Source organism: Lissotriton vulgaris, chromosome 2_1, assembly GCF_964263255.1.
Source record: "Lissotriton vulgaris chromosome 2_1, aLisVul1.2, whole genome shotgun sequence".
Taxonomy (NCBI): domain Eukaryota; kingdom Metazoa; phylum Chordata; class Amphibia; order Caudata; family Salamandridae; genus Lissotriton; species Lissotriton vulgaris.
In genome coordinates this window covers 67,934,071-67,957,991 of record NC_141687.1, presented here as the reverse complement: position 1 = coordinate 67,957,991, position 23,921 = coordinate 67,934,071, and the positions used below count along the sequence as shown (strand labels likewise).

At 46.6% G+C, this 23,921-nt stretch overlaps 1 protein-coding gene across 3 annotated transcripts in view; it reads right to left on the bottom strand.

The window, feature by feature from the left end:
* Positions 1–23,921, bottom strand: part of TNS1 (tensin 1) — a 1,287,061-nt gene that overhangs the window by 342,880 nt on the left and 920,260 nt on the right. For all 3 annotated transcript variants that reach the window (XR_015308332.1, XM_086954487.1, XM_086954486.1), the window contains one exon: positions 2,556–2,668. Coding sequence is in view for 2 of the 3 variants with exons in the window: in XM_086954487.1 (XP_086810613.1) it covers positions 2,556–2,668 (113 nt within the window). In the remaining variant the exon portion in view is untranslated. The remainder of the gene's footprint in view (positions 1–2,555; positions 2,669–23,921) is intronic.

Below are 23,921 nucleotides of genomic sequence, written 5' to 3'. Positions count from 1 at the left end.
TGCCTACGCTCCAACTTGCTGCTCCCCTGCTCAGTTGTATCAGTCCTATCTATGGTGTATTCAGTGGGTATGCTGCCACTTTAAGAGTGGACAAGTGGAAAATAGGAAAACTCCTCATCAAGACATGGCACAGTTGCATGAGATAACTCCCAGAGAGGCTGCTGTGTAGTCACTGCCTGTGCTCAACATACTGCTGCCGGCTGAGCAAAATAACATGCCATGCTCAGGAGGGTAATTGCTGATCTTGCTTTCTTGGTGCCTGACGGCACTTACACATATGATTGTTGTTTTCATGACTTGTATGGAGATGTTTTATCATCTATATTGATAAAGCTTTTTAAGGTATCATCAATGTTGCTGTATGAAGTCCAATCCTATAAAATCCTCATAACCTGCCCTCCTGTTGATCCTGTACAGTCAAGACCTGCAAAGTGTCACCCATCATGTGTGAAACTACAGTATTGTTTCATCATGTTTATCTGCATCACTGTACAAAGCCAAAATTGTCACAAACATATTTTCAGATGCATTTTTCAAGCCACTTTTTTGCTTCTGCATCTTCCTTACTAAGTCAGTCTCAGGCCAGTCATGACCAGTAGCCCCTCATAACATTTCTGCCGTTTGGCTGAGACTCTCTTACTGTGAGACATTAGCTGGAGCACTGCTAAGTAAAAGTATTATGTGGGTGAGAATCAAATTATATATGGTACTAATATTCAGATTGGGTATTACATCTGACTTTTAGCAGTGCGAGTTGAGGATGTGGGTGGAGCCAATAGAGTAAGTGGGTGGGGCCAGTGGAGGAAGTGGGTGGGGCCAGTGGAAAGTAGGTGTGGCCTCCGACACATATTTGAGCACCTGTACTTCATATTTTACAAATTAAGCACTGCTCAAAGGTCCCCAGGTGGTCTGGGAATTCCAGTGGGGCCAATGAGGGGAGATACGAGTCCCACCCAAATTATAAAATTTGCAGGATAACGGTTGCCGGAAATATTTCTCCTGGAGGTTTTTCTTGCCGCGACCATTTGGAGTCCCTCGGAAACATATGGTGAAAAGCAAGTGAGAATCGGCAGTGAGGTCTCCGGGTGAAATCTCAAATGCCCGTTATCGACCCTTCTCCAGAATCCTTAGCGGCCCATGAGAAGTACTTCCGGGCCTGGAGAGGGGTGACAGGTATTACACCAGGCCACTAGAGGGACTGGGGGAGCAGACTCACAGGAAGAATCATCAAGAAAAAGAAGTACATCTTATACCTTTATTTAGAAAGGATCTCTAGTTTGTGGGGGGGGGGGGGGGGGTTAATTTGGTTCCCAATCAACTACCACAGATGCAGAGTTAACCAAAAAAGAAATATGACATGTCCCAGGGTGCACAGTGTCAGTGTGCTAGAAAACCAACAGGGTTTGGGAAGAGAAACCAATCACAGTATTGTGAAGTCTATGAAGATGAAGAGCGGCTGCAGCCCGACTGCCACTGGCCACAAACCGAGAAATCTTACCACGGCCCTGCAGTCCCTTCTTGTTCCTCCTGAACTACTCTAGCAGGAGCCCACTGTGCAATAGACGATTGCAGTTTGGTGTGTGTAATCGGAGGTGTTAAGAACTATTCCAGAAATGTGCTCACCTCTCAATATAAAGGGTATGCATGATCTAAATCAAGCTCCATTGGGTCTTTTTAATTTTATTATTTAAAAAGTCAACTTATGCTCACTTCCCATGCACCTTCGCCTCACTCAAAACCACCTAGCATTCAGAAAGCAACTTAAAACCTGGATATTCGAGAAGTAATTCCCCACCCCCCTTCAAGCGCCTTGAGACCCTCTGGGTATGTAGCGCGCTATATAAATGTATTGACTTGACTTGACTTGACTTGTAATGGCAAAACAGACTGGAACTCTAAAAGCTTGATTTAACAATCACTATTTTAATTTTAGTTCTGTGTCATCAATTGAAGCTATAAGGAAGGACCAAAGTAGCAACAGAAGTGCAGGGTAGGTGAAGGGAAAGAAAAAGAAGAAGAAAAAAAAGGAAGGAAACAGGCAAGGAAAATTCGAAACGGAAGGGAAAAAATGGTAGGGAAGAGAAGAGAAGAGAGGAGAGGGGAGGGGAAGGACAGGAGGAGAGGACAGGAGAGAAGTGGAGATGAGAGGAAAGGAAAGGAAAGGAGAGGAGAGGGGAGGGACGGGAGGTGAGGGGAGGAGAGGAGCGGAGAGAAGAAGGGAGGAGAGGAGAGGAGAAAAGAAAAGAGGGGCAGGAGGAGAGGAGAGGAGAGGTTAGGAGAGGAGAGGAGACGGGAGGGGAGGGATGGGAAAGGGAGGGGATGGGAGGAGAAGAGAGGAGAGGAGAGGAGAGGAGAGGAGAGGAGAGGAGGGGAGAGAAGAGGTGAGGAGAAGAGAAGAGAGGAGAGGAGAGGAGAGGAGAGGAGAGGAGAGGGGAAGGGAGGGAGGGAAGGGGAGGGGAGGGGAGGGAAGGGGAGGGAAGGGGAGGGGAGGGACGGGAGGGGAGCAGAGGAGAGGAGAGGAGAGGAAAGGACAGGAGAGGGACGGGACAGCTTACCTCCTTTGGACTCAAAGTTGGGGATCCCGTGCATGATGACATGATGGAGGAAGAGGGGCTTGTTGTTCATTTTGATGGACCCGGAGAGTAGGCCGCTGAAGTAGTGAATGTACCTGGGAAAGGAACAGGGGCTGGTATTAATATTAACAGCAGAAACAAGCTCTCAGTTTCCCTCTCCACACCAGTGGACATGGCGGCCTCCACCAGAGGACGGACGGAGCAGGGTGGGAAGGAAGAGACCCCTAACTGTGTCACAACCAAAGGTATCACATGGACCCCCAACACATGTTCACCCACTGCTCATCACCTCTAACTTCCAGGGCGCGAATCGGGGTACCACGCGGGTGGACGGCGTCCCCCCACTTATTTTACCGGGAGCTCTATAACTATAAACTGCAACTGTAACTAAGAGGCGAGCCCCAGGTGCATCCATGTGTGACACCTCACAGAAAACATCATATTGCTGCAATTTCTTCCTTGGGAATAAAAGCAGAGTTACTACCACACTACTCCTTGTATCAAGAGACAGTTTTACCCCACTGCGACAAGGTATTATCACAACAAGGCTGTGGTGTTGCCACACATGTAGAGTACTACTACAACGTCAATGACATGTATGGAACCGACTGGAACATGGTGTAACACGACTGGCATGCACATACGCGGTTCATACTTTGTGTACACTAAACCGAATAAAAATGATTTGTTTCCCACACATATCATTCTTGTGCCTGGACACCCTCTAAACTCCCTCTTTCTCTACCCCAATAATATTACCCCCTCCTTCTCCAGACCCAATACAATCCCTACCCATCGCCCCCAGCCAGAGAGTAATCCCACGCCAGGCGCGGAGTTTGCACGGTGGGCACTAGGAATGCATCTATCTATTCATCATCGTTCTGGCCCATGATTTTTAGAAAATTGTGGATTTCAGTAAATCACAGACTACCCGTGAGGATTCCGTTGAAATCTATGCACAGTTTATTGCTTCCAGACACACCCATGACCTGCTGTGACTGCGCGATTGTATCGTTCGAAAGTCAGGAGATAGGCCGGAGTCCACATGGTGCAAACGTGCAAAGGAAAACTTATTTTCATTGAAAAAAGACTCTTCTTCATGAAGAAAGTCCTTGCCTTTTAGCTCCCACCCTCTAAAGGTATTCACCTCTGTTATTAGTAGAAGTAACTTTCAAGGGCAAGAAAGGATTTCTGAAAGGTCCATTAATTCTCAAATTCATTGTTAATGTTCAGCTGGGCAAGTATCTAGTAAATCAGCCTTGCCTTCCCTTAGCCTTAATCCAACAAACAATAAAAAGTGGTAAATCTACGGGGGAAGCTGTCCCCCGATCCAGATTCTGTAAACTATAATGTAAGAATTTTTTTTAACATCTCAATTCAATTTACACATGTAAAACATATTGTGATTTAGGCTTATTTTCTCCAGTCTCACTATGGTTCCATGTAAAAATTTGAAACTTGATATAACTTTTTCCTGAAAATATTTTATCGAGGAACCAAATCAGAATAACCATTTTATAATTAAACTGTAAGTTAAGTTTTCTCAAAATGTCAAAGTATATTGAATTAGAAATATTGTTATTATTTCACATACTGCAAAATGTTTCTACTTGTAGTTTGAACAATCTGTTTAAAAATAAAATAATAATTAAAAAAAAGACATAAATGCTGTAATCAATAATACTTGGATTTGTATAGCGCTGCTAAACACCCATGCTGGTCTGTAGGCGCTCGCCATAAGCACAGAGCCAGCATCACAGGTGTTGTGATTTCCGTTGAGCAAATGCCGAGACTTGAGCCTGGATCACCAGTTCCTAAATCGGCAGCTCTGGCCGATGTTCCACATCCTCTCCCACAACAGACTAATGTAACAAGCTTTCTATGAAGTTCCTGCAGGGCTTGTTATTTGAGATTGACACTGTTTGACTGAGACATGTCCCACCAAGTTATTTTAGTGAAAAAATTCTCCAGTGAAAACTGTTTCTATTGTACCCCACACGAGATTAGGTTGAGGTGCAGAAATCTGGTAATTTTGAGAAGAGCAAAATTTGTGCCTGCCTCTTATACATCATTTGGCTGCAATTTAGCCCTCCAGGACCAATAATCTTTGAGGTCTGTGAAGTAGCGAGTAGTAAACTCTGACATTTGTAACTATCTCCAAGAAGTCCTTTGATTAGGAAAAAAACCGAATGAGATGAAAACCTGTCACAGATTATGTCTATTCTTATGGTGTTTGTGAGGGCTCCGCATTTTGCAATTAGTTTTTGAACCTAGGGCAATATCTCGCTTAGTACGTCCCTATTTTTAAAGTGATATTCTGTTTTTTATTTTTTATTGCTTGCGTCTCAGAACTGCCCTACCATCCACAGAATAGCGGCACACAGACTGAAATACTGTTATCGTAGTCTTGAAATATCTTTTGTCCATACAAGCTGTGGAAGACCCCTTGAAGGATCAGAGTTTGTGTGCATCCACAGTACTACCACCAGCCTACCAGAAACCACCGCTCCACCTCCCTCATATAACCACAGAGGAGGCAGTTTCTTCTCCTACCTCGCCGCCAAGTCCTGGAACACCCTCTCCACCTCCGAACTTCACCCTCGCTGACGGACAACAGGAAGAGACTCAAGACCTGGCTTTTTGACTAAGCTCAGCAACCCAGTGCCTGGAGACACTCCCTGGTGATTAGCAGCGCTTTACAAGTACTGATTGATTGATTGATTGGCAGCTTGTTTACGTGAACAAGGCATGCCTAGCTAGCTCCTGGTGCCTGCAATGGTAATACTACACATTATGTTGGCTGTGTTGGATAAATCTATACCAGAGGTGGTGGTTCTTCCATGTTACATAGAATATGTTGGGAGATAAACCCATCTGTGCCATACCCACGCCTTGTTTACCCACGCCTTGTTTTATCTTCTGATGTAGTTCACCTGGCATACATTGCATTGGGATGTATAAGTTAGACTTGGCGTCCTAGATTGCTAGAATATTCTGCTAACTGTGCAAGTTTGATTGCAGGGTTCATCATGGTTACCCTGTGTGATGTGCGATGCGCAGACTAGTACTGTAGACTGCTCCATCGAAGGTGAGCTATCTTACGGTCTCTATCAGTGCTTAATTTGAGCAGGCGGTTTCCGGTGCTCGGCACCAGCACTTAATGTAAACACTGGCTTATGACAGTCTGAAACTTGGTGAATACATGCCGCCCCAGAGATTCTTACAGCTTCAGGGGCCTGGTATAGTATGACTTGTCCCACTCTTAGGAGTGTGATGGTTAATTGTTTTGTTTTGGCAACGCTGGCAGGGGCAATGGATGGTGACATCTTGAGTGGCCTTCTGACGAAGGCCCCAACACTTATTCTTATTACAAATTAAGCACTGGTCTATCGAGTCATGCATCTTTACTAGGACATAAAGAGCTTTGGTACTATAAACATTATTGAAATTGACATCTGAATTGTCCATATTTGTAGCCTAGTAGTCTCAGGTAAATTGAAATCAATAATTTCACGTCCTACAACGTTGATCTAGTTTGCAAAAGTTGGTCATTTTCAGTGAAACACTGTGGCTTCAGTTTACACATTTGCAAGTACATTTGCAAGATACACAAATTCCATTATTTGTGGGTGTAGCTTCGCATTACTGATTTGAAAAGCACGACTTTGAACTCGTAGAGGATCTGCTGATAGCAGGGAGGGATTTGCTTTTTGGGAAAGTCTGCTCACAGGGTTGAGTAGTGCAATATTCAAGTGAGGGAACACCTGCCAAAAGGTGATAAAACAATCCGTGGGCATTTGTACATCATTTAAATTTAGTTTCTTGCCCTGAATACAGCAGATGTTCTGCTCTGATGTTTTTTAACATAAAGATGTGATTCGACTGTAAACCTGAAACCGAGGGTAACTGTTAAACTCCAACTGGGATGTACAGAATAAAAGAGCCCACCTTTTATTATGAGAAGTGGGTACATTTAAATTGATTTTCTGATGAGTGACACCTTGCTTATATCTTACACTATTCATTTTTATTTTTGAAGGGAGAATGGACATTTTTGATAAAATGGCTTCCCTGTGTTTTCAATGAAAAATAAAACCATTAGTTGCTGGGTTAATAACAGGATAATAGGATCTGCTGATGGTGCCTTGCTTAGCACTCCTATCTGTGTTACAATGTAAGTTAGACTGTCAAAATAATTAACAGATATTCCACTGAATGTGCCGCTACATTAGACTATCATGTCATAATAGCCACATAACTTGCCTTTCTTTGTGGCTAATTTATTGAACCCTGCTGCATAAGTGGCCCTTCTGTTGCTGCATAATTCTAGTGATACCGCAATTGGAAGACTCGTCTCATGCGCATGCGAGGCCTGCGTTAGGATTAGTACGAGTCGTAACAGGATCACACATCTATAAAAAGACATTCAAAAGCTCCAGGACGCGCAGGAAAAACTATTCAAATTGTAACCTAGAAATTTGGATTGAGTGAAAGGGGAGAAGCCACATCTCATGTGATAGAATAAAATAACTGTCCCAGTGGGAACGCTATAAGTCCAGCAAAGTGTCATAGATTCCTTCTGTTTAAGAAAACACATAGGGGGTCATTATGATTGCGGTTTTTCCGCATCCACGGGGCCGGCGGAAGCCACCGCCGGCCCCTAGGATGCGGAAAAACCGCAGCGGACTGACCAAAGACCAACCGCCACATTAGGATGGCTGGTGGGTCCTCGTTTCCGTCCGCAGCTTTTCCGCCGCGGTCGGCTTACAACCGCGGCGGAACAGCTCTAATATGGTGACGGTGTCTTCCAGACACCGTCCACCATATTAGGATGGCCTTTAAATTATGCTTTTCCGCGGCGGGTTTTCCGCCGTGGAAAAGCATACGGAACTTCACTGCGGGGGCCCGTTGCGGGCCCCCTAGGTGAAGGGGGGGTGGGGGGTGCACATGGGGGGTACCTATGGTACCCCCCTGCATTTGCATGAAGAAAGCGGCAGGCACCGCGCGGTGCCTGCCTCTTACTGCATGCAAATGCAATGCGTGCATTTTTAACATTGCGGCGGGTGCAGCTTGAAGCTCCACCCGCCGCAATGTTAAAAATAGAGGATGTGACCGCAAACCTTGCGGTCACATCCTAATTGCACAGGAGGGAACTCCGCATGCCATGCGGAGGTTCCCTCCTGCTCTGGGGTCGAGGACGGACGCAAGTCCGTCTGCGATCCTAATCGACCCCATAGTTCAAAGCCCAGCAGGTAACCCCGAAGACGAGATGTGTTAAATTTGAATTTCGCTGAACACATTTGAAAAACATACATTTCATTACATTTCTTGAAATTATACATTACACAGGCCTGCATAATTTTATTCATCTAAGCATGCATGTCGCGTTAAAAAGTCTCGCGAAATACCAGCAGGAGACTGGATCATGCAGACAATTGCTCACTTTGAGACATTTTTGTACTCGATCGGAGATGCGCACTTGGGTTAAAAAAAAAACAGATGCCAGCAAACATCATTTTGCAACGGAAGCGTAGTTTTTCACAGTTTGTATAGAATTGCCCGAAATATGAAAGAGAAAAATATATTCGATTTCACACAGCCTTAGTCAGCAGCTGCAGCCAGACTGACGAAGGCAAGCTCATCGGTTACATTAGTACACTGAAAAAAACACTAGAGGGCACCATTTGATAAAACACGGTCAATGCCTTCAAATTAAATGCCAAGACGCTCTCTTTTAACACGTTAGCTGCTGTTCGTTCATGTAAGGGGCGCGCATTTCTCCAGTTCACTCATTAGTGATGTTTGTCCAACGTCAGTCTTTATTGTGCGTGAAACGAGGTTCAGGCGCTGCCTGCCTCACGTCCGGGGAGTTCGCCCTCAGGGGGTTGGCACTTACAGATTGAACCCGGACTAGAAAGTGAAACTAAGAGATGTAGTCGAAGAACACACATAATACGTCACCTTCTACTAACTATAGGCGACTGCTTTACAAAGCCATTTATTTGGCCATGTAAATTAAACTTAGGTGCACAAACTGCAAGATTTACGAGTGCAAATTCACATGTGCAATTCACCAACCCAGACATTGTTCTCGAAAGCATTTTACTCACATACATGAACACCATTTTGCTATAATATCACTTAGAACTAAATGGCATATTTACAAGGGCTTTATCGCTGCTTTTTTAAAACCAGTGCCCTATTTACAAGAGGGTGCTAACATGCATAATCGCATGTTAGCATCCTTTTTCCCAACGCATCTCTTTGCATCTCTAATAAGATGCAAAGTGGGCGTCACTGTGCGTACCCCGGATTGACTACCTTGCAAATATCGCTGATGTTTACAAGGCAGCACACAGGATTTTAGCACACGTTAGATTTTGGCGAAAATGGCCGTTTTCGCCAAAATCTAACGTCTGCTAAAATCCTGACTTAGCCATCCCTAACATTGGGGTGGATTATGCTGATAGGAAGGTTATCGCCCTTTTGCAGGGAACTCAGAAGGTTACTCACCAGGGTTGTGACTTCATCTTAATTTGAGCTAAATCTCCTACAACTTGCACAATCGTGGATTTATTTTTCTAATTATTCTCGAACTTCTTTTGTGTACCCTTCATCTCACATGTGTGCTTCACTAGCACAGTATCATTGCAATGGTACAAATAAGGGGGCATATTATCAACAAATAGCGATATTTATCGCTAAGTAGGGTTAGCAGCAATTTTTTTATCGCTGCGCATCACAGGATTGTATCGCTGAGATAACGTGCTATTAGCAACGTTTATCTCAAAAGCGATAACATTCCCGGCGATAGCGGCAAAATCTGTGAGTATCGCTGAGTATACAGAGATATTCACGCATTATCGATAACAGACTCTTAGCCATTATATCCACCTCCCATTGGATATAATGGCTAAGAACTGGTCTGAGCAGGAGATATTTGCGCTTAGCGCGAATATTTCCATCCTTACGCCTGTGTTGCTAATAGGCGATAGCGATGTTAGCGACTGCTTTCAGTCGATAACAGGTTGGGTACGCCCACTTTGCATGTTATTAGCGATAAATAAAGCGGGACCCAAACCGCTCGCTATCGCCTACAAGCTGTCGCTAACTGCTGTTAGCGACAGATTGCTAATAGGGCAATAGTATTATCGCCGCTAAAGTGGCAAAAATTGCCTATCGCCCCCCCTTGATAATATGCCCCAAGGTCCTTCGGTGAAGTATGAACATAGTACTGTGCCCGAGATCTAGTACTGTGTCCGAGGCCTTCCTCTGGTAGCGTCGCAGGCTGCCCCAGTTATCCTTACCTTACGCTTTCGCTATGGACTCGAAGCACTTTCTTTATCAGGCCCCATTAAGTGAATCAGTGCCAGATTTACTTCTTTATTTATTGATCATGTGAAACAGATTTTTTTTAAATTTCATATCTTTTATACACAAAAATTAGCAAAATTTTTCACTTTGGAACATCCTTGTGAAAATCATTTCTTTTGTGTTGGAATTTAGTTCAAATATATACCGTTTAACACTATGGAATTGTTCTTCAGAATATATAGTTACACAGAAAATAATCCGTTTAAATTGGGGTGCTCATCCTGATTTGGGGAGCACAGACTTGTTTGCTCGCTCAACAGATTGCAATGCGAGTGTAAATTGCATACCAGAGGACTTTTCTTGCCCACACACTGTGTGCAAAGTAAAACCTAAGACAATACGTGCAGGAAAACAGCACATTTGGAGTTGTCACCCCTCTGATTAGTGGAAAACACGCGCAATTATTAGCACGTCATTGCGTAGTCGAACAGTGGCGTAGCATAACTTGAGGGGCCCTCCTGCAGAAAGTAGTAAGGGGTCTCTGAGACTCCCATGTCTCACAATTATCAACAGGTGTTATGCTGAATGTGGGGGGGGGGGGGCGAAACAGGGAAACCCCAACGCACTGCAAGTGTCCAGGGGCTTGTGTTAAGCACCTGATTCCGAAGTCCAATTTTCAGAATGGTGCGGTAGTAGCACAACAGCGAGCTGTTGAACCCAGTGGTATCACAAATGTGGGTACACACTTTCAGTCGCAAATTTGTGTGTACGTTGAAAATAGAAAGATATGCAAAAGGCAAGTGCGTAGAAGAAAATTCTTCATACGTTTTGCAGCATAAAATGATGCGAGTCGGGTGAACACGCTCCCTGGGACACGGTGACTTTGGGTGGGTTCCAGTAGTATGTACATGATCTCCCTATGGGGATAAAAACTTTTGCCCAAATGAAGGAAATCCATGAAACTTTGCAACTTCCGCAATGGGCCAACATCTTTTGAGATGGGTAGTTAATGCTGTGCAAACCAGGCTTGTCCTGTTCACAGCAGGCATTACAGGACCCAGCAGTTAAACATTAGAACAAAGTTCAACAACTTTAAAAGTGCTGTTTTGAAGAAAATGTGCGCGTGTTTCCTTTTGTTGTGGTTTTTGCAAACCTTTATTGCTAGGAAAGCTCCCAGACCCTCCTCAATCTGACAAACTACAATGGCAAAATGCAAAAAAGAATTATTTCTTAAATCTCAAAAATCACATATTTGACAGTAGTTCCTTCCTGGCACTGAAGGGATGTGAATGTGCTCCTTGACAAAAAGCAGAATGCCGGCACTCGCAGAGAAGCTTCCAGTGGCTAAAGAAGGCTGACCCATTACTAGTGCTTAATTTGAAAAAAAAAAAAAACTTTTGTGGGCACTCGTCAGGAAATCACTACAGCTTGCACCACCCATTGCCACTGCCAGCGCTGCCAATGATAGTACTAACACAGCTACTAACCACACACCCCTACAAGTGTGACGATTCAGACTATTCCAGGCCCCCAAAGCTATAAGAATGGCGTGGGTGGCAGGTCTTAGCAATTTTTTTTTATTGATTTGCTTTGTAAAGTACACATACAGAAATAAGATAATTCATGATAATAAAAAAGCAGATAAAACACTGTTTCGAAGTATTATTACAGAAACAAGAAAGCAGAGAAAAGAAAAAAAGAGAAAAAAACAAAACAAACGAATTACATTGAATACAGCTCAGCATTATAGAGACGAAGAGAAACAAAAAAAAGAAAGCCAGTTCATTTACTTTTTGAGTCATAATAGACCGGTCAGATCCAATTACAGATGGGTGACCATAATTTTTCGCCGAACTTCCTCTTCCGTCGGCCCTTAAGTCTTTATACCGCACTTTCAAGCTGATAGACACTAAGGGCCTTATTTATGAAGGACTTGCGCCGCCGGTGCGTCACTTTTAACATGGGAAAAAGTGACGCAACGGCGGCGCAAGTCCTTCATAAATAAGGCCCTAAATAGCTTTGATTGCCAATAATGGAAAGCTGGGGGATCCACATCGAGCAAGCGGGAGGTTATGCAATATCTATATACTGACATGGCTATGAATAAAAAGCCTTCTTCTTCAACCGTTCTGATACCAATTTGGTCTGTCTGAATTCCCAGTAATATTAATTCTGGTAGCAATACTGGTGAAGACTCTAAAATGCTATCTAAAAAATTTTGTACTTCTTGTATAAATTGAATCAGTTTTGGGCATTGCACAAACATGTGGATGAAGTCGGCAGCTATTAGCCCACAACGACTACAACTAGTGCCCCCCTTAGCTTTCCATTGCGCCAGTTTTATCAATGTATAGTATAAATCGAAAATGGCCATGAAGTGCTGGCTTTTAAAAGACCCGTTGAATAACACCATTGTAGGAGAGTAGGGTCTGCTATCCTATGGTCACCCCAATTTTTGCTTTTTGCTTCACTGGTTTTCGACTTACTGAGGCTGTGGGCCTGCTAATCAGACCCCCAGCCTGCTGTTCTCTCTCTAAATTCATAATACTTGTGCTATAGGTACATACCACAATTGGAAATGGACTCCTTGTCAGCCCCTGTACTATGCACTATAGGTGCTTAGGGCATAGGTGCCACCAAGGCCTACCAGGGGCTGAAGCATAGCTTTTGCCACCCCTGGCTGGTTCTTAAATTGACACAACTGGCTGATCACTCAGCTGGGGCAAGTGGGTGTAATCACCCCTTGCTTAGATATAGTATACCTATATCTAAACCTATATCTGGACACATATATAGCCTGTAAGCCACTCCTATGGAAGGCCTCATCAATCCTGGAGGCAGAGTGCGTGGTTTGATGTGAGATGGAGCTCTGGCATGAGCTGAGCCTGTCTGCAGCTGTCAGGAACAACTCCCTAAGCTGATCCGGGATAATGCCATACCATATACTCTTAAGCGCCTTATAATCCTCGCGGTTATATAGCAACTTTGGTTTGGCTTTATCAAAACATGTCGTGTAAGGTGTCATACGAATTGGAATACTACCCCCTCGCCAGTTCTGGCGACGGGGGTAGCATTCCACCCTTCTAGAGGGATAAGACATGTTACTTTACTGAAACGCGGTTGATTTAAAATGAGCCTCAGATCCACAAAATGGATGCCTCTGCCACAGACACGGGTCTGGCCTCCTGCTGCTGACCGAAACTCAGCATATGGTGGCCTGGACAAAGAGTTTCCTGTCGCAGGGCGGTGTCAAACCACCCCAGACAGGAGATAGTGGATTGTAGTAGGGAGGTTTCAAAGAAACCAGACACTGCCTGGGGAGCACAAGGCTGCCCCTTGCATAATCCGGCCAAACCGGTTCTGGGGCCTCCCAGCCCCTGTCCCAGCGCGGCCTGGATCAAAGGAAAGGGGTGTAACCACCCCCTTCCTGGGTCCCACCCATAGGAGGGGACCTAGCAGGATGTCCAGCCCACCAGATTCGAATAAGAGTGGGAGCAGTGCCAATGCAACTCAGATCATCCTGAAGAAACATAAGAAACGAATTCTGGACCCTTCGACTTTCTACTCAACGCAGAAGACTGAAGAATCTCCCTTGTGGTCAAGGAGTGACCACCCTGTGCAAACAGGCAACATCCAGCCCTCGACCCTTGCTTTGTTGCAGTTCCCGCCGGAACTCGAGCGACAGAGATCGACGAGATCAAGCTTGCCTGCCTTCTCCCAGCCCGATCCACAGTCCCTGCAGAGCTGAGACCAGTGGAGGCGACCGGAAGCGTGGGGCACGCCATCTTGAAAAGGGCACGAGACGCTGACCGTGCAGCCCACGAGTGATCCTCAAAGCTGTGCACCGGGGTCTGAGAAGCCCCCACCTCGAGCTACACTTGCACCAAAGCTACCCCCTCCACACTCGACGAGTGCTGCGTGGGGCCCTTCTGCTTGTTTTGGCTCGACGCGTTGGCCCGGTCACTTGCCAGCTGGCTTGTGGCCCCTGTGCCGACGAAACTTGAAATACGACTTGCTTTTCTGGTTGCTCCAGATTTGCACCAGCTCCTGTGAAAAGGAGCCCCCACTCTGACCCTCCTGGTTCGAGTGATAAGCAATCTCCCGGTTCCGCGTGGATTGCTTTTGCCAAGTGCTGTTTGCTGCAATCTTGAAGCCGACGGTGCTGACGGCGAGAGCCTACGTGGGACAGATCGTGACCCGCTCCTGGTCGTCGCAGATGCCCCAGAGCCCACGTGACAGCGGAGAGAAGCCTATCGACAACCACCTGATTGCGCCCGACATTGCCTGGTTCCGTCCTGGTTCCACCCTGGTCACTGCTGAGTGACCCAGACTCTGTCCCCTCTGCTTTCAGGTACTTTTCTACTTCGATCCACCCTTGGATCGCACCGGACACTTCTGCTTCACATCGCCTGCAGCTGCAACAGCTTCAAGCACCAAGAGCCTGCGTGTCAAAACCCGACGCCACTTCGACCCTGTGCACCCACGGCCTGTGGGTGAGGTAACATTGCAACGCCGGTGTTCCCACACTGGTACACACCTCTAGGGTCCGTGTCTTGAGTTTGGTTCCTCTAGGTTCAGCGGAAGTATCTTTTGACTCACTTTGTGTAACTTTTACGCACCATTGACATTGCATTGGTGCAAGCCGCACTTTCCGTGCTGCACCCGTCTCCTGTGGGCTACTCCCGACTTCAGCATTACTAGTCCTGACTGCTCCCAGCGAATCTCTAGGCCCTAGGCCTAACCACTGTTCGATTGGTATCTCTTATACCACTTTTTTAGTATATGGTTTAAGTGGCCACCGGCCCTTATCCAAAATTGTGCAACTTTGTATGTTATACTGTGCTTTTGATATAACGCTTGTGCCCCTTTCCTCATAAAGAGTACTGGGGAGTAATTTAGTAATAAATACATATATTTTTATAATATATACTTGTGTGGTGTCCTTTCATTTGATTACAGGATTGTATGTGGTAAAACAGCTCGCTTAACACGACCTCTTAAGTTAAGCCTTTAAGGCTGCTTAGTCCATGCTACCTCTAGGATAGCTTGTCTAACAAGGTTGACTTACAACCAGACATCTTTGGAGTTTGTTTGGACTGTTACCAAGTGGTTCCAGAATTGGAAACACTACCTAACAGGCCAACTTCTCACATTGGTGTGCAGCGGTGCGGATTTGAGCTTGCTGTTTGTTTTACCATTGCAATCTTTACATCAAATTGAAAGATCACATCAAGTACCTTAGGTACATATAAATCAAAAGCTTAGCATATTAAGTTCTACTGAACTTAGTAGTTGTAGATTAAAGGGATTAGCACACCCTGACTACAACTCACTAGCAAGGTACAGTAGGAAAACACTCAGTGTAGGTAAGTGCATCACTTACACCACACTAGCAGTCATGTCTGATACAGGTAGAGCCTCGGGCTCTGCTCCTGTAACAGTTGACCCTATAGGGGCAACATCCAGATATGACAACCTTAGCCACAAAGACCTGAGTGCCTTGTGCACAGCCAGGGGGCTAAAAAAGGGCAGAGGCCCTACCATTCCTTCCCTAATAGCTATCCTGGAAAAGGATGACTTAGATAAGGTGAGTCAGGCTCCCTTAGAATCAGGTGAAGGGATACACTCCCCTGAGAATGAGAATCTTCCACAAGATGATGAAGAAGAGGAGGAGGAAGAGGAAGAGGAAGGCTCAGATTTAGAAGAGCCTGAAGATCAGGATCAGGAGGGAAACCAGGTACAGGTTGCCAGGCTTAACCAGGCCAACCTAGACCTACATGGGAATGGAGAGGGCCAGCACCACTCCAGATCTCATAACCAAATTCTCCCAGGTAACAGGAGGGTGAGATCTCCATCAGGGGATTCTCATCTTTCTAGTGCCTCAAGAGAATCTCAGAGAGGGATGACTCCCTCCCAGAGGAAAGAGCATAGGGCCAGAATGAGGGCTGTCCAACTCCAGATAGAGAGGGAGGAGGTAGCCTTGGCTCAAGCTAAGCTTACCTTGGCTCAAGCTAAACTTACCTTGGCAAGGGAGCAGAAATTAAGTGGCTTAGATGCCACTGGTGGCAGCAAAGTTCCTAAAGAAAAAGACAGGGCCTATGACAATAGAAACCTGACAAAAATTGTGCCCCCCTACAAGGAAGGGGATGACATCCACAAATGGATGACTGCTCTTGAGAGGGCCTGCATGGTACAGCAGGTCCCTGAGGATCAGTGGGCAGCAATTTTATGGTACTCCTTTTCTGAGAAAGGGAGGGACAGGCTCCTCACTGTTAGACCTGAGGATGCCAAAAACTACTCTGTTCTGAAGAGTGCTCTTATTGAAGGGTATGGCCTAACCACTGAGCAATACAGGTTGTTGTTCAGAGACACCCAAAAAGCACAGACTCAGGACTGGACTGATTTTGTTGATTGTGCCACTAAGGCTCTGGAGGGTTGGCTGCAGGGAAGTAAAGTTTCAGACTATACAGGATTGTACAATCTTATGATGAGAGAGCAGATCCTTAATAACTGTCAGAACCAGCTGTTGCATCAATACCTTGTTGACTCTGATCTGACCTCTCCCCAAGAATTGGGAAAGAAGGCAGACAAATGTGTCAGAACAAGGATTAAGCAGAAAAACCAGAACCAAGGTGACCAGAAGAAAACAGACCAGAAGGGTGGGAATCAGAAAGATAAAGAAAAGGACCAGAAGTCTTCAGGCCCCCAAACTAGCAATAAGGAGGGGGGTTCCCAAAATGGAAACAAGAAAAAGAAGAATGATGGCCCAAAGAAACCTTGGTGTAATACCTGCAAATCAGTTTCACACTGGGGCAGTGAATGCACTAAGAAAAATCCAGTCCCCACCACTGCAGCTCCTAAAGCACCTGCACCCCCTAGTACAGTTAGCAGTGGTGGTACACAGCCAAAGGGTTTAGTAGGGTTGACCCTGGGTACTGAGGTGGAATCTGGCCTAGTCAGAATCCCCACACAGGCAGTTCTCCTATATGATGTGGACTTATCTTTGACCACTGCAGTAAGCCCCAGTAACCTGGGCAAATATAGGCAGACTCCCTTAATCAATGAGAAACTGGCTCAGGCCTACAGGGACACTTGTGCCAGTGTCACTATGGTGACACCTGACTTTGTGGACCCTGGACACATTGTACAAGGTGAAAGTTACCTAGTGACCAATGCAAGCAACTCCACTACTTCCCATAGTGTGGCTGTTGTGAACTTCTCCTGGGGAGGGGTAGATGGCCTAAAGAAAGTTGTTGTGAGTGCAGACCTCCCAGTAGACTGTCTGTTAGGCAATGATCTTGAAAGCTCAGTTTGGTCAGAAGTGGAGTACAGGACTCATGCAGAAATGCTAGGGATTTCAGCTCATGTCCTTGCAGTGACAAGGTCTCAGGCTAAGAAGTGCCTTCCTGAACCAGTGGTGGATCTTGAAACAATAGACCAACCACAACCCAAGAGAAGGAGCAAGAGGGTTAAGGCTGTGCCTTCCCACTTGCCCCAGGTTGAGGATCAAGTTTCACAGGAAACTGATTCTGCAGTCCAAGAGGAGACTGTCTCAGAGGAGCTTGAACCTGACCAGGTTGAGTTTCTGGGGACAGGGGGACCCTCAAGGGCAGACCTGGGGCAGGCCCAATTAGATTGCCCTTCACTTTAACCCCTCAGACAGCAAGCTGCTGCTGAGGCTGCAGGGAATGCTCAAGGTACCCATAGAGTGTATTGGGATGAAGGACTCCTTTATTCAGAGGCTAGAGACCCCAAGCCTGGCACAACCAGGAGGTTGGTTATACCTTTGAAGTTTAGGGGTTTCCTTCTTACCTTGGCCCATGATATTCCCCTTGCAGGACACCTAGGCCAGAATAAGACTTGGGACAGGCTTGTTCCACACTTTCACTGGCCTCACATGTCAGAAAATGTCAAGGAGTTTTGTCGCTCCTGTGTCACTTGCCAAGCCAGTGGTAAGTCAGGTGGCACAACAAAGGCCCCCCTGATACCACTACCTGTGGTGGGGGTACCCTTTGAAAGAGTTGGAATAGACATTGTGGGTCCCATGGATCCCCAAACATCATCTGGGCACAGATTTATACTGGTGGTAGTGGATCATGCCACCAGGTACCCAGAGGCAATTCCCCTGAGGACCACCACAGCTCCTGTGGTGGCAAAAGCCCTCATTGCAGTTTTCTCAAGAGTGGGCTTTCCAAAGGAGGTTCTTTCAGACAGAGGTGCCAACTTTATGTCTGGATACTTAAAAGCAATGTGGAAAGAGTGTGGAGTAAACTATAAGTTTACCACACCCTACCATCCACAGTGCAATGGGCTTGTTGAAAGGTTCAACAAGACCCTAAAGGGGATGATAAAAGGTTTACCAGAGAAGCTTAGGCGGAAATGGGACATCCTTTTACCCTGCTTGCTCTTTGCCTACAGAGAGGTCCCACAGAAGGGGGTTGGCTACAGCCCTTTTGAACTTTTGTTTGGCCACCCTGTAAGGGGTCCATTGAGTTTGGTGAAGGAAGGATGGGAGTTACCTCTCAAAAAGCCTAAACTAGACATTGTGGACTATGTACTTGGTCTCCGCTCCAGGATGGCTGAATACATGGAGAGAGCATCCAAAAACCTTGAGGCCAGTCAAGAATTACAGAAAGCTTGGCATGACCAAAAGGCTGTTCTGGTTGAGTTCCAGCCAGGGCAGAAGGTGTGGGTGTTGGACCCAGTGGGCCCAGCAGCTCTCCAGGACCAATGGACTGGACCCTACCCTATCATTGAGAGAAAGGGAGAAGTCACCTATGTGGTTGACTTTGGTACCCCTAGGAGCCCCCACAGGGTGCTCCATGTAAACCGTTTGAAAGCATTTGTTGACAGGGAGGACATGAGTCTCCTCATGGCCACAGATGGGGAACAGGAGGAAGAGAGTGATCCTCTCCCAGGCCTGCTTTCTCAGAACCCTGATGATGGCTCAGTTGATGGAGTAGCCTTGGCAGGCAGCCTCACTGAGCAGCAACAGGTGGACTGCAGACAGGTGTTGCAGGCCCACAGGCATATGTTTTCACTCACACCCAGCCAGACTAACTGGTGCACCCATGAGGTGGACACTGGTGACAGTCTGCCTGTGAAGAATAAGATCTACAGGCAACCTGACCATGTCAGGGATTGTATAAAGGCTGAGGTGCAAAAGATGTTGGAGCTTGGAGTGGTTGAGCCATCAGAGAGCCCATGGGCTAGCCCAGTGGTCCTTGTGCCAAAACCTCATACCAAAGATGGGAAGAGAGAAATTAGGTTTTGTGTGGACTACAGAGGTCTCAATGCTGTCACTAGGACAGATGCTCATCCCATTCCAAGAGCAGATGAGCTCATTGATAAATTGGCTTCTGCCAAGTTTCTGAGCACATTTGATTTGACAGCTGGCTACTGGCAAATCAGACTAGCTGAAGAGTCAAAAGCCAAAACAGCATTCTCTACCCCTAGTGGACATTATCAGTTTGTGGTAATGCCCTTTGGTTTGAAGAATGCACCTGCCACCTTCCAAAGGTTGGTGAATCAAGTCCTTGCTGGGTTGGATGACTTTTGTGCAGCATATCTAGATGATATTGCTGTCTTTAGCTCCACCTGGGAGGATCACCTGATCCACCTGAAGAAGGTTCTGGAGGCCCTGCAAAAGGCAGGCCTGACTATCAAGGCTACTAAGTGCCAGATAGGGCAGAGCAAGGTTGTGTACTTGGGCCACCTAGTAGGTGGGGGTCAAGTTCAACCACTGGAGAGCAAGATCCAGACCATACAGGACTGGGCTCCTCCAACTACCCAGACACAAGTCAGAGCCTTCTTGGGCCTGACTGGGTATTACAGAAAATTTGTAAAGAACTATGGGTCCATTGTGACACCATTGAATGACTTGACTTCCAAGAAGATGCCCAAAAAGGTTCAGTGGACAGTTAGCTGTCAAAAGGCATTTGATGACCTGAAGAAGGCCATGTGCTCTGCACCTATCCTGAAGAGTCCTGACTACTCCAAACAGTTCATTGTACAGACAGATGCTTCTGAGTTGGGGGTGGGAGCTGTGCTTTCACAACTTAATCAAGATGGTCAAGACCAGCCCATTGCTTTTATTAGCAGAAGGCTGACCCCCAGGGAGAAACGTTGGTCAGCTATTGAGAGGGAGGCCTTTGCTGTGGTTTGGGCCCTGAAGAAGTTGAGGCCATACTTGTTTGGTACTCACTTCCTAATTCAGACAGACCATAAGCCCCTCTTGTGGCTAAATCAGATGAAGGGTGAAAATCCCAAACTGCTCAGGTGGTCCATTTCCCTACAGGGGATGGACTTTACAGTGGAGCACCGCCCAGGGACTGACCATGGTAATGCAGATGGTCTCTCCAGGTACTTCCACTTAGAACATGAAGACTTATCTGGTCAAGGTTAAGTTTAATGTCCCTGCGTTTGGGGGGGGGGGGGTTGTGTAGGAGAGTAGGGTCTGCTATCCTATGGTCACCCCAATTTTTGCTTTTTGCTTCACTGGTTTTCGACTTACTGAGGCTGTGGGCCTGCTAATCAGACCCCCAGCCTGCTGTTCTCTCTCTAAATTCATAATACATGTGCTATAGGTACATACCACAATTGGAAATGGACTCCTTGTCAGCCCCTGCACTATGCACTATAGGTGCTTAGGGCATAGGTGCCACCAAGGCCTACCAGGGGCTGAAGCATAGCTTTTGCCACCCCTGGCTGGTTCTTAAATTGACACAACTGGCTGATCACTCAGCTGGGGCAAGTGGGTGTAATCACCCCTTGCTTAGATATAGTATACCTATATCTAAACCTATATCTGGACACATATAAAGCCTGTAAGCCACTCCTATGGAAGGCCTCATCAATCCTGGAGGCAGAGTGCGTGGTTTGATGTGAGATGGAGCTCTGGCATGAGCTGAGCCTGTCTGCAGCTGTCGGGCACAACTCCCTAAGCTGATCCGGGATAATGCCATACCATATACTCTTAAGCGTCTTATAATCCTCGCGGTTATATAGCAACTTTGGTTTGGCTTTATCAAAACATGTCGTGTAAGGTGTCATAAGAATTGGAATACTACCCCCTCGCCAGTTCTGGCGACGGGGGTAGCATTCCACCCTTCTAGAGGGATAAGACATGTTACTTTACTGAAACGCGGTTGATTTAAAATGAGCCTCAGATCCACAAAATGGATGCCTCTGCCACAGACACGGGTCTGGCCTCCTGCTGCTGACCGAAACTCAGCATATGGTGGCCTGGACAAAGAGTTTCCTGTCGCAGGGCGGTGTCAAACCACCCCAGACAGGAGATAGTGGATTGTAGTAGGGAGGTTTCAAAGAAACCAGACACTGCCTGGGGAGCACAAGGCTGCCCCTTGCATAATCCGGCCAAACCGGTTCTGGGGCCTCCCAGCCCCTGTCCCAGCGCGGCCTGGATCAAAGGAAAGGGGTGTAACCACCCCCTTCCTGGGTCCCACCCATAGGAGGGGACCTAGCAGGATGTCCAGCCCACCAGATTCGAATAAGAGTGGGAGCAGTGCCAATGCAACTCAGATCATCCTGAAGAAACATAAGAAACGAATTCTGGACCCTTCGACTTTCTACTCAACGCAGAAGACTGAAGAATCTCCCTTGTGATCAAGGAGTGACCACCCTGTGCAAACAGGCAACATCCAGCCCTCGACCCTTGCTTTGTTGCAGTTCCCGCCGGAACTCGAGCGACAGAGATCGACGAGATCAAGCTTGCCTGCCTTCTCCCAGCCCGATCCACAGTCCCTGCAGAGCTGAGACCAGTGGAGGCGACCGGAAGCGTGGGGCACGCCATCTTGAAAAGGCCACGAGACGCTGACCGTGCAGCCCACGAGTGATCCTCGAAGCTGTGCACCGGGGTCTGAGAAGCCCCCACCTCGAGCTACACTTGCACCAAAGCTACCCCCTCCACACTCGACGAGTGCTGCGTGGGGCCCTTCTGCTTGTTTTGGCTCGACGCGTTGGCCCGGTCACTTGCCAGCTGGCTTGTGGCCCCTGTGCCGACGAAACTTGAAATACGACTTGCTTTTCTGGTTGCTCCAGATCTGCACCAGCTCCTGTGAAAAGGAGCCCCCACTCTGACCCTCCTGGTTCGAGTGATAAGCAATCTCCCGGTTCCGCGTGGATTGCTTTTGCCAAGTGCTGTTTGCTGCAATCTTGAAGCCGACGGTGCTGACGGCGAGAGCCTACGTGGGGCAGATCGTGACCCGCTCCTGGTCGTCGCAGATGCCCCAGAGCCCACGTGACAGCGGAGAGAAGCCTATCGACAACCACCTGATTGCGCCCGACATTGCCTGGTTCCGTCCTGGTTCCACCCTGGTCACTGCTGAGTGACCCAGACTCTGTCCCCTCTGCTTTCAGGTACTTTTCTACTTCGATCCACCATTGGATCGCACCGGACACTTCTGCTTCACATCGCCTGCAGCTGCAACAGCTTCAAGCACCAAGAGCCTGCGTGTCAAAACCCGACGCCACTTCGACCCTGGGCACCCACGGCCTGTGGGTGAGGTAACATTGCAACGCCGGTGTTCCCACACTGGTACACACCTCTAGGGTCCGTGTCTTGAGTTTGGTTCCTCTAGGTTCAGCGGAAGTATCTTTTGACTCACTTTGTGTAACTTTTACGCACCATTGACATTGCATTGGTGCAAGCCGCACTTTCCGTGCTGCACCCGTCTCCTGTGGGCTACTCCCGACTTCAGCATTGCTAGTCCTGACTGCTCCCAGCGAATCTCTAGGCCCTAGGCCTAACCACTGTTCGATTGGTATCTCTTATACCACTTTTTTAGTATATGGTTTAAGTGGCCACCGGCCCTTATCCAAAATTGTGCAACTTTGTATGTTATACTGTGCTTTTGATTTAACGCTTGTGCCCCTTTCCTCATAAAGAGTACTGGGGAGTAATTTAGTAATAAATACATATATTTTTATAATATATACTTGTGTGGTGTCCTTTCATTTGATTACAGGATTGTATGTGGTAAAACAGCTCGCTTAACACGACCTCTTAAGTTAAGCCTTTAAGGCTGCTTAGTCCATGCTACCTCTAGGATAGCTTGTCTAACAAGGTTGACTTACAACCAGACATCTTTGGGGTTTGTTTGGACTGTTACCAAGTGGTTCCAGAATTGGAAACACTACATATCAGGCCAACTTCTCACAACCATAACTAGCCATTTCTAGGGATCTGGATATATCGACTTTTTCTATTCCCACCTTCGCTTGCCATTTGTCAGCATGTATCTCGAGGTCATCTTTAATTCTGTTTAGCATTAGTTGCTATATCATGCCAATTCTATCTTGCCTAATACAGCTTTCTAGCACATCTATTTTATTCATATAATTAGTATTAACTAAGTTTTTAGACTCTATAAAACTTCGGATTTGGAGATATTTGAAGAAATCTCTCCTTGTTAGACTATGGTTGACCTGCAGATACAAATATGATACCATTTGCCCATAATGAAACAGATCTCCGAATGAGCTGATCTTAAGGTCAACCCACCTCTGCATCACGGGGTCCCTAAAAATTTCGGGAAGCGAGGGATTTTTCAAGAATGGTGTATAAAAGTTTAACTTCATATTGAAACAAAACTTTTTATTAAATTGTTTCCAGATTTGAAATCCTGCGATCAGAACCTTAAACTTTGTTTTTTTGTAATAGCTTGGTTCTATGAACCTAAGTAAACACTGTCGGGCCTCTGCTCCTAGCAGCATCTCATAAATAGATGGTGCCATTGCTTCCTCCAAACAAAAATCTGGACTGCGGGTCCAAACTAGCTACATATCTTCTTGACATCTCACAATGAGATCATCAGATATGGGAGGATAGGACCAAGTCCAACCCAGCAGATGTCTCCCCCCCCTCCAAACTGTGCCGGCGCAGCCCAATAACCTTTAAACAAAATAACTCAGTGTAGACAACCCAGTGCAGGAACCAGCTGTATGAACTGTATTGATACGAAAAGCCATAAAGGAACCTGCAGAGCTGCTCAAAGCTCCCAGCTATGTAAAAAC